At 50.3% G+C, this 15,582-nt stretch overlaps 2 protein-coding genes across 9 annotated transcripts in view; both read right to left on the reverse strand.

Moving 5' to 3' along the window:
* Nucleotides 1-190: 190 nt before the first annotated feature.
* On the reverse strand, nt 191-8,678 carry LOC114851159 (hepatocyte growth factor activator). 3 transcript variants are annotated; one of them, XM_029142766.3, is made up of 15 exons: nt 7,805-8,678; nt 7,662-7,713; nt 7,390-7,483; nt 6,449-6,522; nt 6,213-6,338; nt 5,776-5,907; nt 4,420-4,530; nt 3,978-4,149; nt 2,906-3,003; nt 2,432-2,473; nt 2,043-2,307; nt 1,302-1,441; nt 967-1,107; nt 700-842; nt 191-492 (listed from the first exon to the last, which is right to left on the reverse strand). In XM_029142766.3, the coding sequence occupies exons 1-15, from the start codon at nt 7,856-7,858 to the stop codon at nt 319-321; spliced, it is 1,818 nt and encodes a 605-aa protein (XP_028998599.1). In that variant the 5' UTR covers nt 7,859-8,678; the 3' UTR covers nt 191-318. The 3 variants fall into 3 exon arrangements, with proteins under 3 accessions (XP_028998599.1, XP_028998600.1, XP_055359044.1); XM_029142767.3 differs by lacking the exon at nt 2,432-2,473; XM_055503069.1 differs by lacking the exon at nt 5,776-5,907 and having other exon boundaries at nt 7,805-8,677.
* Nucleotides 8,679-9,204: 526 nt separating this feature from the next.
* LOC114844663 (regulator of G-protein signaling 12) overlaps nt 9,205-15,582 on the reverse strand; it is a 30,457-nt gene continuing 24,079 nt past the window's right edge. For all 6 annotated transcript variants that reach the window (XM_055503041.1, XM_055503039.1, XM_029132212.3 and 3 more), the window contains 2 exons: nt 14,864-15,427; nt 9,205-10,157 (listed from right to left, as the gene is read on the reverse strand). In XM_055503041.1, the coding sequence (XP_055359016.1) occupies nt 9,868-10,157; nt 14,864-15,427 (854 nt within the window). In that variant the 3' untranslated portion in view covers nt 9,205-9,867. The remainder of the gene's footprint in view (nt 10,158-14,863; nt 15,428-15,582) is intronic.

The following is a 15,582-nucleotide window of genomic DNA, read 5'->3' on the forward strand; positions in this document are numbered from 1 at the left end:
AATACTTTTAGTACTTTATTTTCTGTGGTAAGTACAAATTCAAGGTATACGTGCTTGCTTGTAGCTTAACAGATGTTATTAATACCAATTTCTTTTTGTGAGATAATTGCTTTCAATTTCAGTTTCAGTTAAAAAGGACAAATGCAAAAGTTCTAACAGTAAACAATGTGTCAATAATTATATCAATAGCTTTGTCAAATAAAGTTTTATTCAGTCACAACATATTTCACAGTTAAAATGAGGACATCACAGTTCACCCTTTGTAATATAATATAGCATAATAGAATATATTAAAGCTAATGTCCATCAGATTTGTACTCATGAAGCCTTGGCTGTGCCTTTGATCACTGAATTGATCCAGTCGATGTAGTTGGGCACTCTGGTGTAAACACCAGGTTTTCCAGAGCGCCCGCAGCCCTCTCCCCAGCTGACGATCCCATACAGGAAGCTGACGTCACCCCTCACACAAGCCAGAGGGCCCCCGGAGTCGCCCTGCAGGAACGCACAAGTGCATAGAGTGGCATAAACATGCAGGCAGATCCCAGTGGGGACGAGTCACAGACTGGTGAGGGCCAACAGCTAACTGGGACATTTAATGTAAGAGGCAGCCTCCTGAATACTTCAGGCAGAGCTCAAAACGACGGCAGGCTTCATGAGCGAGACCCCCCCCTGCGTCAGTAACGTGGCTGTGATAACCACCTGGCACGCGTCCACGCAGCCGTTGAGCCCCGCGCACAGCATGTCGCCGGTGACGTGGTTGCCGTAGACCTCCGGCCTCCTGCAGGTGTCGTGGGGAATGAGCCTCACCCCGGCCTCCTGCAGGCTGGAGTAGTCCCGCGCCTCTGCCGGGCCCAAGCAGAACACGGCTTTATTATTGCAAGAAAGTGAGTCTCCCTCACCGCTTTTGAAGTGCGGAGGTCACGGGTTCTGTGCGATGGCGGTGCAGCCGACGTCCCGGGTACTCACTCTCGTGCATGTGTCCCCAGCCGCTGATGGAGCAGCAGTAGTGGTCGGGGAACGCCGTGTCTTTGTCTGGGAGGCAGATGGGCCGGATGAACGGCGTTTTCTTCGCGCAGCGCCCGTTCTGCTTCTTCAGCTTGATCAACACTGGCACACAGACAGGCGGCGTTACGAAACACGCGGCGGCGGCGGCGCTAAACTGGAGGCTAGACTCGTTCACGTGGGAGCGCGGGGACACAGCTGCTCAGCGACGCACAGCTGTGCGCGCAGACCGGGCTTTCTGAATCAGGAGGCCCTGCGAGTCGCCCGTGTGCGAGGGTGTTTGTGCGGCTTTTAATTACCAATGTCGTGCAGCGTGGGGTTAAACACTGAGAACTGCTTCGGAAAGATGTAATCGGCCACTCCGAACGTCCTGGTGTTGGGGTTGGTGACGTTGAAATGCTGCTGGCCGAGGACCACGCGAAGCTGAGACTTCGGGTAACTGCGGAAGGACGTTGTGTTAATTCATCGGCTACGTGACAACGCACACATACGGTTACAAACATCATCATCTCAGTATCTTTAAGCTTTGTATTTGAGGAATATTTACTTCTTCTAATATTATGTAACTTCCCTGTGTCAGTGTGATGAACACCACACACTCCTCTCTGATCGAATGTCTGGCGTTCAAGAAGAACACATTCCTGATTGGTGGCATTTGCCTGCGACGGCATCGGCATCGACACAAGATGTTTTTAGAGTTTCCTCGAACTGGATGCTTGTCTAATTATAGCATCTTCATAAAAGTTTACCGCTCAGGGGTCAAACGCTGAGTTATGACCTCTTCTCCAGCTACAAAGTGCCTTGGTTAAACTCTCGCCTTTGAACCATGGTGTCGGGTTTTTAAAGGGTGATGTTATTTTTTTAACGGGTCAAACTGAGCCGAACGCCCTCAGACACAAAATGCGTTTCCGGTCATGTTCCAGAATTATTTTGCAAATCTTTTTACATTTTGTGAAACACTGCACATCTGAAACTAATTAAATCGAGTCCATCTTCTGGTATTGACCCCTTACGTCACTGTGTGTGCATCTGTGACGTACTTGCGGAAGAAGCAGTGCGCGGCGGAGACGACCCAGCAAGACGAAATCAAGGTCCCGGCGCAGAAGTCCGACTGTCCCATGTAAATGGCCGCCATCCAGGGGTGGGTGCCGGGCAGCGCCGCGGTGCCGCCCAGGATCCGGCCCGTGGGCATCGACAGCCTCTTCTTGTGCTTTTTCCCACACACAGGCTTCCGCGCCGGCTCGGCGGGCGCGGGCTTTTTAGGGGTGGGCAGGACGTTAAGGACGCTCGTCATCCGAGAAGACGCTGCGTGAGGAGAGGAGTCGAGGTGCGTGAGATGGTGAGCGCCGATAAGTGCTAGCATAAACCGTGGCGCTCTGCAGCTGCACAAACTGAACCGCTGCAAAGTGCTTGACAACGTCCTCAATACCTCTGCGGGATAGTTTGGATTTTGCCTCGGTCTGATTTCCCCCTGCAAGAAGCACAAAAGCTCTTCTGTAGGTTGGTGAGATCAGGCAAACGAAGCAGCGGCAGTGACCTGACGCGACGTGCTGATTCAGCGAGACTCACGCCTCCTTCCCTCTCGTCTCATCGGGTTTTAGGGACAGCTCCGCCGCAGAACCAGGCCGGAGCCGCGCGGCGTGAGTCAGCAGCTTTTTAGCGCTGGATTCCATCATTTATCATTGAAACGAGGCCGAGACAATGACGATGTCATGTCAGACAGAGTGCGTTTAATGGATAGTCTCAACTTCTGCTTCATAATGATGAGATTAACGCTTAATCACCTTGGCAACAGACGTGAGGGTGTCAGAGGCTTAAAGCGTCCAACGCGACTGTATAAACGCAGCAGATGATTCATTTGAAGCTCTCGCCCTCAAGAAGCAGGGCTTCTGCGCCTACTCACACGCAGCCGTCGCACAGGGCGGGACGCCGCAGTACTCCCAGGAGATGGCGTTGTCATGTAGCGTGTAGCACCACGGCATCGCGTCCCCGTCCGGGTTTCTGCACACAGAAACACGGCGGACAAAGTGAGTGTGGACGAGGCTCCACCACCACCACCACCACAACACACACTGTGGCCAGTAACGCTCCAGTCGAGCTGCACACGTTTCCAGTAATGAACAAGTCATGTACTTAAAGACTGTGGAGCCACCAAATGTAACAAATCCACATCTATCTTTTTTCCTTTGACGTCTGGACATTCGGGGGCTTGTGTCACTGAGGACGTGCCACATGGCTGGTGGGTTCAGCCGCCGAACGCTGCAGGGGACGCAAGACGAGCCGGCTACAAGACGCTGCTCTCATTCATCAGGCACCAGCTGGGTTCACCAGGCGCTCTTCAATGCCGGTGGAGGCTGTTCTGGCGCTGGGGCCTCGTCCACGTGACAAGTTTTGGCACACAAGCTCGGCAGAGCTGACGGCTTCGCTAGCTCAGGGTGAGAAGTTGGATAAAAGCAGATTTCAAGGGAGAAATATCTGGCGCTGCAGATAAGCTGCAGCTGCAGCTTCATTACAGAGCAGAGCGGCCTCCGGATCGTCAGGATGCCGCAACACGCACACACACGCACACGCACGCACACGCACGCATGCACGCACACACGCACGCATGCACGCACACACACACGCACACACACACACGCACACACACGCACACGCACGCATGCACGCACACACGCACGCATGCACGCACACACGCACGCATGCACGCACACACACACGCACACACACACACGCACGCATGCACGCACACATACACACACACACACACGCACGCACTCACACACGCACACACACGCACACGCACGCATGCACGCACACACGCACGCATGCACGCACACACACACGCACACACACACACGCACGCATGCACGCACACATACACACACACACACACGCACGCACACACACGCACAAACACACACACGCATGCACGCATGCATGCACACACACACACACACACACACACGCACACACACCTGCAGTAGGCGTGCTCGCCGAGGCCTCTGAGCGCCGCCGCCACCGCGCCCGCGTGCAGCTCGTCGTGCAGCAGGTCCCAGTTCCACGGCAGACACCGGGCGCCGGACGCCGTGGTGCTCGCCGCCCCCCGGTAACCTGAGCCCCTGCCGTTATAGCACGCCGCGTCCGGCTCTGCACACACAAAGCACAAGACCACAGCGTGAAGGCGGCCGGCTCCCACATGTGGATGTGTGAGGGCGGAGCTCTGCAACACGTCAGCACGAGGCTCTCTCTCTACGCGTTAGGAGCAACAGGGCGCGTTCGGCAGCGGGTTCAAGTCTTCACCTGCTGCCGCTAATTAGCATTACCATTACCACACACACACACACACACACACACACACACACACACACACACACACACACACACACACACACACACACACACACACTCTTTACTCACCAACGTCGCAGTGCCGGCCGCTGTAGCCATGTCTGCAGTTACACACCTCGGTGCCAGTGGATGTGATCAGCCGACATGTTCCTCCGTTCTGACACGGGTTTGAGCGACACACTGGGCACAAGACACACAACCACAGTGTTAAATGTTTAAGTCTGTGAACTCACATCCACAATGAACTCATCTTATGACACTACTTCTCTCACTAGTTCAGCACTAGTCTATATTTTTACTGTCTTGTATTTTTTCTGAAAGCAAACACGGTGCCTACAACTTTAAGAGGTTCTGTCCTGCAGGTTCCTTCGTATCTACACAGCTGTTTAGCATCTGTCTCTTCACTGTTTTGGTTTCCTGGCCTGCAACAAAACAGTCCTAGCTCACTTTCACTGCTCCACTCATCTCGGTTCCAGGCTGTTTAAATGCTGTAGTTATGAAGACTCTGCTGTTTTCTGTCCAGCACCCAACAGCAGGACGGTAATGTGAGCAGGCAGCTGGTCAACATGGTGATAATGGATTCATGTGTTGGTGGTGACAAAGAAAAGCAAAAGAACGCATGAATGTTGATTTTCCACCAGCTCAGAGTGGGACAGATGTGGAAATGCTGCATGTTTCTTAGGAACAACTGGAAATTTAAGTCAATATTATTCATCCAGCGCATTTCGCTGCCCCCCCCCCCTTCATCGTTAGTCACAGTCACGTGACGTCATGTTCACCACCTTCAGGATGGTTTGTTTCATTCAGAGCTGCACACACTGGTTCAGCTCTGTGGGCGTTTTGGAAGATTCGAGATAAACAAAGCTGGAGTTTATGCCGCTTTGTCACCTTGGTCCCAGATCTGTTGCAATGTATATAGAATAAGGTCTGGGGAGCGACCTGGAAAACAAGTCAGAGCACATTCAAGTGCCTTTTTGTCTGTCCTCGCTGTAAAATGAGCAGCTAGCGCCGGTTCACTGACTCGTCCTGCTTTATACCTGGGCCTCTGTTAAACGTCCGTGAACATCTCCCAGGTGAGATGAAAGCAGCCTGTGGAGCGTGGGGCGTGTCCCACAGCACTTTCTTCTGAGTCACAGTGAGTCATTTGATCTGTGTATTCTTCCAGGTGAAGTAACTCTTGTAACTATGGAGCCGTGATCAAAGAAAGGGCTGAGTCGGCCTTTGGAAAGGAGAAGAAAGCGTCTCCTCAGGCCATATATATTGTACTTTAGAAGGCATGTGTAAATCTATCAACCAGAAAAAACTACTGTCTACAGGGCTTTGAAAGATTAAAATCAAAATGTAGCAGCTCCTCGGTTCACTCAACGCGATTCACTCCCGTCACCGCAACAGAGCCGAGCGCGTGAAGCCTCGGGGCCGTCTTACTGGTGTAGTGGACCCTCTCGCAGGCGCCGGCGCCGGCCGCACACGTGCACCGCTCCACGTTACGCATGTGGACGCGGCCCCACGACTCTCCGGTGTCATAGTAGCGCAGGTGGAGGCTTTCGAAGCACCTCTCTGAAACGGAACACGGAGGAAGGGTTGAAACGTGAGAGGCGGGTGAGGAGCTCAGCGGAGGAGAGTTACATGAACGCTCGTGTGCAAATAACAGGGCTGAGATTACAAAGGGACTCATAAGTGATTTTCTGCTCTGGATACAGGTGAAAAAGTAGCTTGGAAATATGATATATAAAATGTACAAACTCCACTGAGAAAGAATTTTAAGCTTTAAGACAAATTGTTTGACAAACTCTAATCATGAAGCGAAAGGAAGCAACGCGTAGCTGTTTGACTGTTTTCGGCCTCTCGCCACAGAAACCCACTCTGCTCACACCGTCTCCCAGAGAAACCCTCGGGACACGAGCACCCGAACGCGTGTCCGCGCGCGACGGCCGCGCACACGCCGCCGTTCTGACACGGGTTCACCTGACACGGATCCGCGGCGGAACCTGGAACACACACAGATGGCCGTAGGTGGCGTTAAGTACTGCGTTGGTACTGCTACTTACTACTACGGGCAGTAGCAGTGCAGCTGGTGCTTCGGGTTCGGTGGACTGACCGTTTGCATGGGTTCTGTCGGGCGTGCAGAAACCCCACTGCCGGTCCCGATCGAAGTTACGAGTGAGCGAGCACCTGAGAAAGACACAATAAACAGACATTCAAAATACTGCGACTCACATTTTCCATTCTGTCCCATGGTTTTAGTTAGTAACGCGTAGCCCCTTATTTGCCACATCTCTGTTCTCTGAATGTCCTTTTCCCTGACTCAGCAGTTTTGCCTGCTTTGTGTGTGAATAGTGCACATTCGGCACCAAGCATGAACGGACCATAAACAAGCATAGCCACAAATGTCTGGAACGACCAAAGGTCGGCTCTCATCAACCGGGGCCTGAACAACGTGTTCCTATAAAAAGCCCGGTTAATGAACCAAAGCGGACCAACACCAGTGGAGCGGCGACTGCATACCTGTTGCTCCACCTTGCTGCATCCACACCCTTCACTCTGCCTCTGCCCCCAAAACAGCTGGGTGAGACAACACTGCAGCTCGGCTGTGTGGTTGTGACACGCACATAATTACAGCCACACGCAGTTACAACGGCTCAGCCACCAGGAATTTATTAAACACAATTAGCTCATTAGGAGTTGCATTATGATTGTGGCTGCTGCATAAATCGCTGTTTGCTGTAATTAGGCGCCGCTACATGCCGGAAGGCGTCTCCTCCACCACTGGAGCAATGAATGATGGGAAATACAAGTGTTACGCTCGTTTACGGTTGCCTCACAGCATACATGATGTCATACATACTGTACAGTGAGAGGAGAGGGTGTGTGCGTGTGGGGGGGGGGGGCAGGTCTGCAGAGATGCCCTGTGGTTTGCGCGCGCGCCTCTGTGAACCCAGGCGCGTCTACCTGTCTCTGCTGGTGCGCGTGGCGTGCGGCAACCGCAGCGCACGCTTGTGCAACCGGCCGCGGCAGACGCGCTGCCCGGCGGGGACTCACCACGGCCGCGGGGACAGGACGGTGATGCAGCGGTGATGGAGCCGTCCACCCTGGCGGAAGGGGAACCTGCATTCTTTGCCCGTCGTGGTGAGAACTGGCGACAGAGCAGAGGGCGGTTCGTTGGCAATAAACACACAGCATGTGTCGTTCACGCTGAGTTTGACAGACCTACACACGCACCAGCACCCACATGATGCGGCTTCAACTCACACCACTAACAGCTAAAACAGCCCCCTCCCTCCTGCTTTTCCCCAGGTTCGAGTGAAACCCACCTTTCCGTGTCTCTGAGGAGACGGCTGCTTCATATCCAGAAACGAAGATGCCCTAAAAAAACCAAGAAACGTCATTTATTGAACGCCTTTTTTGCGCCTAGCGCGAGTGCTTTGCGGAAAAGACGCAAAGAGCTCAAACTTACCGCCCGTGAGATGAGCGCAAGCGGCAGGAAAAGCAGCGCGATGTGCGGCATCATTCAAAATTTGCGTCCGCGAAGTTGCTTCCTGAACTCCACGGGCGCGTGTGCGCCACTCGCGTTATATCGGGCAGCTCCAGAGAGCGCAGCCTGCGTTTGGTCACGGGAAACCGGAGGAGCCCTGCAAGCGTTGTCCTGTTCCTCACAATGTCAGGCTGCGTTGAGTAAAGCCGTTGCGTCATTGGGCTCGTCGCTCCTCGAGGCATCCTATATTCCCACTGGTGTTCCCTCGACTCCCTCTCTCCGTGGACGCCCACGGCTTGTTATCACTGCGCAAAAGTGGAGCGCGCAAAACTTTCCAGACGCAGCGGCAGGAGCCCCGGTTTCGGCCCCAACGCGTCACTGGGTGTCGGTAACACACAATCACAACACAACAGTCAGTTCACGGGTGATTGACGGACAGAGTCAAAGTTTTCAAGTGAGTCTTTACAACCACGGCAAGACGTCAAAGCCCAGCGTTTGTCACCAGCAAGTGGGAATTTGGGTTTCATGATGAAACTTTATTCTTCCGACACACTCCTACCTACGCATCCACAGTGCGGAGCCGAAGGACCGGAAGTGAGCTGTCAGGGTGGAAAACCCGAGTGTCCGGCGAACCGGTCCCCACGGCGGTGGCAGCGGCACGCAATGGGACCGGCTGCACGCGCGGCGGCAAAACAGACGTGACCCAGGCCACAAGCAGCTCAAATAGTATCACTCGTCAGCTTACTCATCTGCGAGGCTGTCACTCAACCGGTGGAAACAGGCGCGCGACGTTTCTGGAGGAGTTCTGTCGGGCGAGAAACGAAGCACTTCAGCAAAGTTCCCTCATGCTGTGAAGTTAATTGCAGAGGAAACCACATTTTTTATGGTCACTCGTTATAAAATGAATGAGATGGGCGTGTCTGTCCTTCACAATAAGAGCGTGAACATACATGGCGTTAAAGGCTCTGTCAGAGCAAGTCTAGACATCATAGCATTTACAGGTGTGTTACTAATGTTTTAAGGTGAGACAAACGTGTCTGGCCGTTATTACTGATCCCACAACGGCTCAATGTGCAGGTCTCCAGCAGTGACATGCTGCGTCAAGACAGCTCCTCACACTCTACCCTCTACTTTTACCAGTCCTAATAATCTGCCTGCGAACGTTGAAGTCCTCGTGAGACTCCAGGTGGAGTTGAAATAGCTTCAGACACAAGCGGTTAAACTATACCGGCAGTGAATTATTCACATTTCTGACTAACTTGCTCGACTTGTTTATCTGCCAGGTAGTTCCTCTACTTAAGTCATATAAACTAGAGGTGGGCAGCAGATCGATACCAGCATCAATCATGCCCAGCGCACAAGAAAAGAGTCGTTTGTTGGAATTACGGCCATCAAAGCTTTTTAATCGGTCAATATTTGGACAAGCTGAAAAGCACAGAGGCAGGAAGTACAGGCGATAACTGAACCATCACGTATTATATGTAAAACACAGGAAGGAGAAAAACGCTGGAAATAGTTCAATGTCCAAAAAGAAGTGAAGTTTTCCTCCCGTTACCATTCTATAAACTGAGTCCCGTCAAAACAATGGTCCAATTACTGCCAGTGCCTCCTTCTAACAGGACACAAATCATCCAACTGACAGACAAAGGTCATTGTCATTATCAAGAACCGAACTCAGGGTCCACTAACATCAGCCTCAGTTGACCTTTTAATAATTCTCTCGATCCGTGGCCTGTAATTAACAGCTGTGCGATTGTTAGAGATCTGTAGATGAAGTGTGTGTTAGGAACAGTTTAAGCTTCTTCTGTGCTTGTCCTCAGTCCAACAGCACCACAAACAAAAAACACTGTCCCCAAATTACAACCAGTACTAAAAGTTAACGAGAAGACGCCAGAACTCAACAATATATAATATCTATCACCATGATGTTATTTTTTGAGTGTTGATTGACAGTTTTATACATGCAGCCCGTCATGTGACTACTCCTGTTGTACAATCAGTGCCTCGGGCCTAAAGTGCAGCAGTGGGGGGGGGGGGGGGTCCCCTTAGACAATTGTGGCCTTAAAAAGTTCTGTGTTGCAGTCCTGGCCCTCCGGCGGGTTGCGGCCGTTCTGGGGCCCCTGGGCGTTCCTCATCCTGCTCTGGCACTGCCGCAGCTCCGCCACGTAGCCGTGGAAGCTGAGGCTGAGCTCCGGGTCCTCTCCCCGGGGCGCCTCGTGCGCCCCCTCCTCCAGGTGCACCCCCTCCACGTCCGTCACCTCCTGGACGGGGGCGGCGGCGGCGGCGGCGCCTGGACCGGCCGCCGGCTCGGGGGGGGACGCTCGTGGTTTTCCCTCTGCGCACGAGAGGAAGACACGTGAAAGAGTTAAGGCCGGTTTCCACCGTTGTTGATAAATATTTTGATGCAGGTTGTAAAAGAACGGGCAAACATTTGAAGATTAAAGTGCTTAAAGCTGCTGACATTCATTTTTTTCATCCCACAGTCAAATATACAGCACACACTCATATACACACGTGGAATCAGATATATCCAGCATGAGCTCAGAAGATACAAGGTTCTGTACATGTAAAAACACTGATCTGCAGCTTTAAATGAGCAAATTAAAACTAAACGATATTCGTATATTTATGAACTAATTCTTTGTTATGTGCACCTTTGGCTAAAGTTGATGACTGAAACAAGTTTCACAGCATCTAATTTTTATTCTAACACGCAACTGAGCATCTGTTTAAAATAAATAGAACTGTGTGGTTGCGTAATAACGATGACTTTTGTCAAGTCGCTTAATGACGTCACGGTTTCCGCTCAGACTTGCTTGACTTATTAGTCAATTCCTGGGAAAGAGGTAGAAGAAACTGCACCAAGGTTTTACATTTAACTTCCCTGCTTGTTGGCACATGTGGTGTATTTCAAAATGACTACAGCTACTTAAATTCAGCCTGTTAAAAGTTGCGTGCCTTCAGCGGGAGAAACACAATCTCATAAAATCTATAATTGTGGTTCTAATATTTGGCCGCTCTCGTGCAAGCGCGGTTAGAACCTGGCGTTCCGATTATGACCAGTGATAAACTCGCCACTTCTCATGTGAACCCCGTGGCCCCACGGACTCTAAACACCGAGGCCCGAGCGTCTCACACGCAGCGCTCCCAGCGCACGGCGCCTCCTCACCCAGCTGGCCGTGATTCACCGCTGCTCGTTTCAGATGTAAACACAGCCTGTGAGTTCCAGCCGCTGACCTTACACAGACCTTCAGAGTAAATGAGGTGGACGGCGGCGACACGCCGCCAGCACATCCAGTGACTTTCCAGCACCTGTCAAGGTCTGTGATTCAAGGACATGAGACTGTGTTGTGCTGTGAAAGTTGTGACATTGGTTGAAAGTGTAAAATATTCTGCTTGTCATAACTGGAGCTACTGTATATTCCACAGGATGGAATGTATTAATGCTGGCGTGTGCAAATGATGATGACGCATTTATGGTGACTTTGCTCTTTTAGGAAGTGAGGTCACTAACAGTTATTTGTGTAATGAGGCAATCCATCGATTATTCATTTCATTTGGTTTAAACAACGTCAGAAAACGGTGAACACCTTCAAAAACCTATTTTTAAATAGTCATGAGATATTCAACGTGTAATAAAATGACTTCATTCGTCATCCTGAATGAAAATAGATGGTGATTGGTCGAGTCCAGCGGACAGAACCAACGCTATGATGGACCCAGGACATCACTGCTGTCCTCAGGTCCAGTGTCATCGTTGCTGAATTCCAGCGGTGTTTTGTAATATGTCTGATTTCTTGGAAAAGGCTGCAGTCTGTTAATTCTGTGGATCAGTATTTCCATATATACCAGGGGGGCACTTCACAACAATACGTGTGAGTGTTTTTTCTCCACTGTGCTGCGACTATGCAAATTACATCTCGACAGTGGTTAAAACGCCTCCTGTGGCGAGTCCACAGCTACAGTGGCAGCAGGGAGGTGACACAGAGCAGCCAGACTGGAACGGACCCAGCTACAGTCCCTAATGAGGCAGACTGCCAGAGATCTGTGTAGGGTCCTCTCCTGTCCGCCAGATGGATGATCAAGCTGGCCCAGGGTCAGCAGCTGCCAGCTCTGAGAGCTGATGCAGGGGCACGAGGAGGAAGAAAGTGAAACAGGCCTGGAGAAAAATTCAGGCATATGCTCCCTGAGGTGCCCACTGATGGCTGGGTCATTACAGAGCCTCTTTTGGAAGCAGCCGGGCCACAGGACACACGTCTCATCTGCTGCCAGGAGTCCTTTAATCTTCTCTGTGAAGAACGTCTCAACTTAGTCTTTGCTACAGTTTCTTTCTAATTGTTTACATAAAGGTGAGCTAATGCTGCAACTAGTTCGTAAAGTCCAGCATCATGTAGTACATGCCCTGAGTTTAAATCAGTGACAGCTCACTGTACTTACACTGTGTTATGTCGCCCCCTAGTGGAGGAAATAATTCCTACAGACCCACAGAGACGTGGTTACAGACACAATTAGTAGGTGATCGTGGCCACACAGAGCTCTGGGTACAGACGAGAGGCGCAGTGGTTCTCATTTTAACAGTTCTGGTGAAACTGCCTGTTAATACCACTTAATAAAGCGTACAGTCAGAGTTTATAATAACTGAATGAGACAAACTTTGAATCCAGGTAAGGTGTGTTGTTGATTTGTACATCTCAACCTGTTAAATTGCCCTTTATTAACTACTAGTTTTAATCATTTAATCATGTAATTGATGGAAAAATATAGTTAACAAAAAAAATTTTTCATCAACACGTCTGCTCGTATGAGGAACGAATACAAGCCTGGTATGATCTTGTCTTCTTTATATTTATGTGATAATGTATTATGTAAGTCCAGAACAAAACTGAATGCAAGAACTTGTTGATTGACCTCAGCGGTGACTACATGTGTCCGTGGAACAGCAGGGGGCGTCAGTATAACAGTAATACACGGTGGAGATCGACATCTGTACAGAATGAATAAAACACACCGGAAAAATAGGCATTTATGCTTAAACTGCCCCGTTTCGATGATTGTGTTCTTCCTAACACAACATTGTGACTTTTCCAGTCAAATCTAAACAGATTTCTAAACTCTCTACAAGTGGTGACGTGAAGGCAATGCTGCATTTTCACGCTTGCAGATCCAGGCACGAATCAATGGCGACGAGTTAAAAATATGGCTGCACTGAATCATAGCCATGTTTCTATTTTAGCGAATCGGAGGAAGGGAGAGAGAGGGAGACAGGGAGAAATAGGCTGGCAGATAGATGAAAACCAGTAGTGACAGCTTCTATCTGTAGCTCAGTCAACTCTGGACAAGGTTACCATGGCGCCCGGTGGTGGGAAGAATCAGCCTGATGCGCTTAGCAACTAGAAAAAAGGAAGGGAGCCTGTAGAGGAGCCAAAAGGCTTCGATTCCTCCTCATCACTTTGTGTACACATCCCCATCAAAGCTGAGCTGTTAAAACAGGGCAGCGAGATCAGAGTCAACATGTTTGTGATACTTCAATCAAGTGCTTTGAAGTACAGGATATTCCTCAAATGAGCAGGCTTTGTTGATGGGGAGAAGTGCTGAGCATAATTATCTTCTTTTGTGCAGAGCAGACAGACTTTCAACATTTTTCTTTAAAGCTAGAAGTGAAACTGCAAAATAACCCATCACCAATAACTAATTCACCCCGTGTTTAGCTCCAAATCTTAACAGTGGGCAAGCGGGAAATGACAAATAAATGGAGGGGGAAATGGAAAACGAAATCCACCTGCAGCTGATGATAACAATCGCACCAACCGTCACTTCGTAAAGCTCTGAAGACACTAGTTTGCCAGATGCAAGAGTTTCAAAATACCAAGTTAAAAGTGCACACAAGAGAACAGTGCCCCACCAAAAAGACGAAGATTGCCAAGCAGGTAGGCCAAGGGATGCTTAACCACACACGCCATCACACAGCGAGCACCAACACCGTGAAACCAAGACACGCAGAAAAGTACACAAAGGAGTGGGAGCTGATGAGAGGAAGGAGCCACAAGACAAAAATGACACAGAGCTGAGGGAAAGCGGGAGAAGGCATGCGGAGGCGACGGGAAGAGGAGGAGAAGTGGTGATAGCTATGCGGGGGGGAGAAAAACCTGAGCTGGCAGACGTGTAAAAAGACAGACGAGAGTGATTTCCAGTTTCTAACATTTATTAGATCTACTCAATCACAGGTACAGAGTTTATTGGCAGTGATTATCTACAACAGGCATCTAGAGAGGGAGCGAATGACCCAGATAAAGAGTGACAGGCAATTCAACAATGTCACCGCTGCCGAGGAGTATTTGTCCTCCAATGACTAATTATTTTCACCGTTGCTCAACTTCAGCAGCAGGAGCTGACACCATTAAGTGAGTCACCAGTTGTAGAACGGTGTAAAAAACATTAAAACCCTTCGACACTAGCATTGTTGAATTGCTCTTAACAGGAGGTGGTGGGGTGGAGAGGTGTTCAGCAATTGTTTTGAAATCACTGTTTGGCATTTGCAGGTCCAACACTGTAAAACTATTTCATGGACCTGCTCGTCACATTGCTTTCAGTTGTTCCTCTGCTCTGAAATACAGTCTTCAGCACAGCATTTACTGCGTACAAGAACTCTAATCAGTAATCAATATGCTCATGGACCCCTAACTACAAAATAATCTGTCATTTTTTAATCTAGAAAACAATCCACTCCCAGTCTTGTGTCATAGGAACTGACATCCAAGTACATATTACTGAACAAAATATACACATCACTATTTACAAGATGATCTGAGTGTAATTAAGATCAATCACACACGTGCTTTGTTCAGAATCACAAATAAATCAGTTCCAACAATTGGCAAACTGAGAAAGAGTCAACATCCATGAATAAAGTGCATCAGAGTCAGTAGAGAAGGAGTTTTTTCATGAAGGCGGTTAAGCTAGACCACCGCAGAGATCACACACATGCACGTACGACACGCACGCAACCACACAGAGAGCTAGCTTATTACACTGTGGAAATACCTGAAGTGGACTTTCCCTCTTCACCTGCATCTGGAGACATGGAGCAGGGTGGTGGTGGCGTGAAGTTGGCTTCAGGCAGGCTGCTATCAAAGGGCGGCATGGGAGATGGTGAAGGGGGCAGCAGGGTGCTGTTGGGGCTGCTGATGTCGCCCTCTCCTACAAGTGTCAGGTCAGTGTGGGCGTCCTCCTCCACAGTGCGGAGGCTTGGCCGGGTGTCTAATGGCCGGGAGATGGGGGACAAGTGGGTGCCGAAGGTCGGGTGGCGGGGAGGGGGCATCAGGCAACGCCTGGTCCCGGAGTGTCCATTGGCACTGGAGCTGAGGGAGGAATCCAGGCTCTCCGAACGAAGGCTGGAGGTGAGGGGCCCCCTGGAGGGGACGCCGTTCTCTCGGTTCTGTCTTAGCGAGTCAGGAGTGGAGCAGGCCAAGTTAGAGGAGACGGAGAAGGAGGAGGTGGGCGGGGTTAGGCGCAGGAAGTCAGGAAGCACCAGGTCTTCTTTGCTCAGAAGTCCACGCTGGTCGTTGGCTCGGCTGCTCTGTGCTCGGCTCAACAGCTCAAAGAATTCTGCAAAACAGATCAAACAAGTTCCCCAACTTAAACTTTCCAAACATTAGAGGACCAGGAAGTAAAGCATTAGTTGGATTTAACATGCAGCACAGCAGCCTCACACCTGACAGAAAAAGCTGCCAACGATTTTGTTAGTCCTGAGGCAAAGCGAA

The sequence above is a fragment of the Betta splendens genome, chromosome 2 (genome assembly GCF_900634795.4).
Source record: "Betta splendens chromosome 2, fBetSpl5.4, whole genome shotgun sequence".
Lineage (NCBI taxonomy): Eukaryota > Metazoa > Chordata > Actinopteri > Anabantiformes > Osphronemidae > Betta > Betta splendens.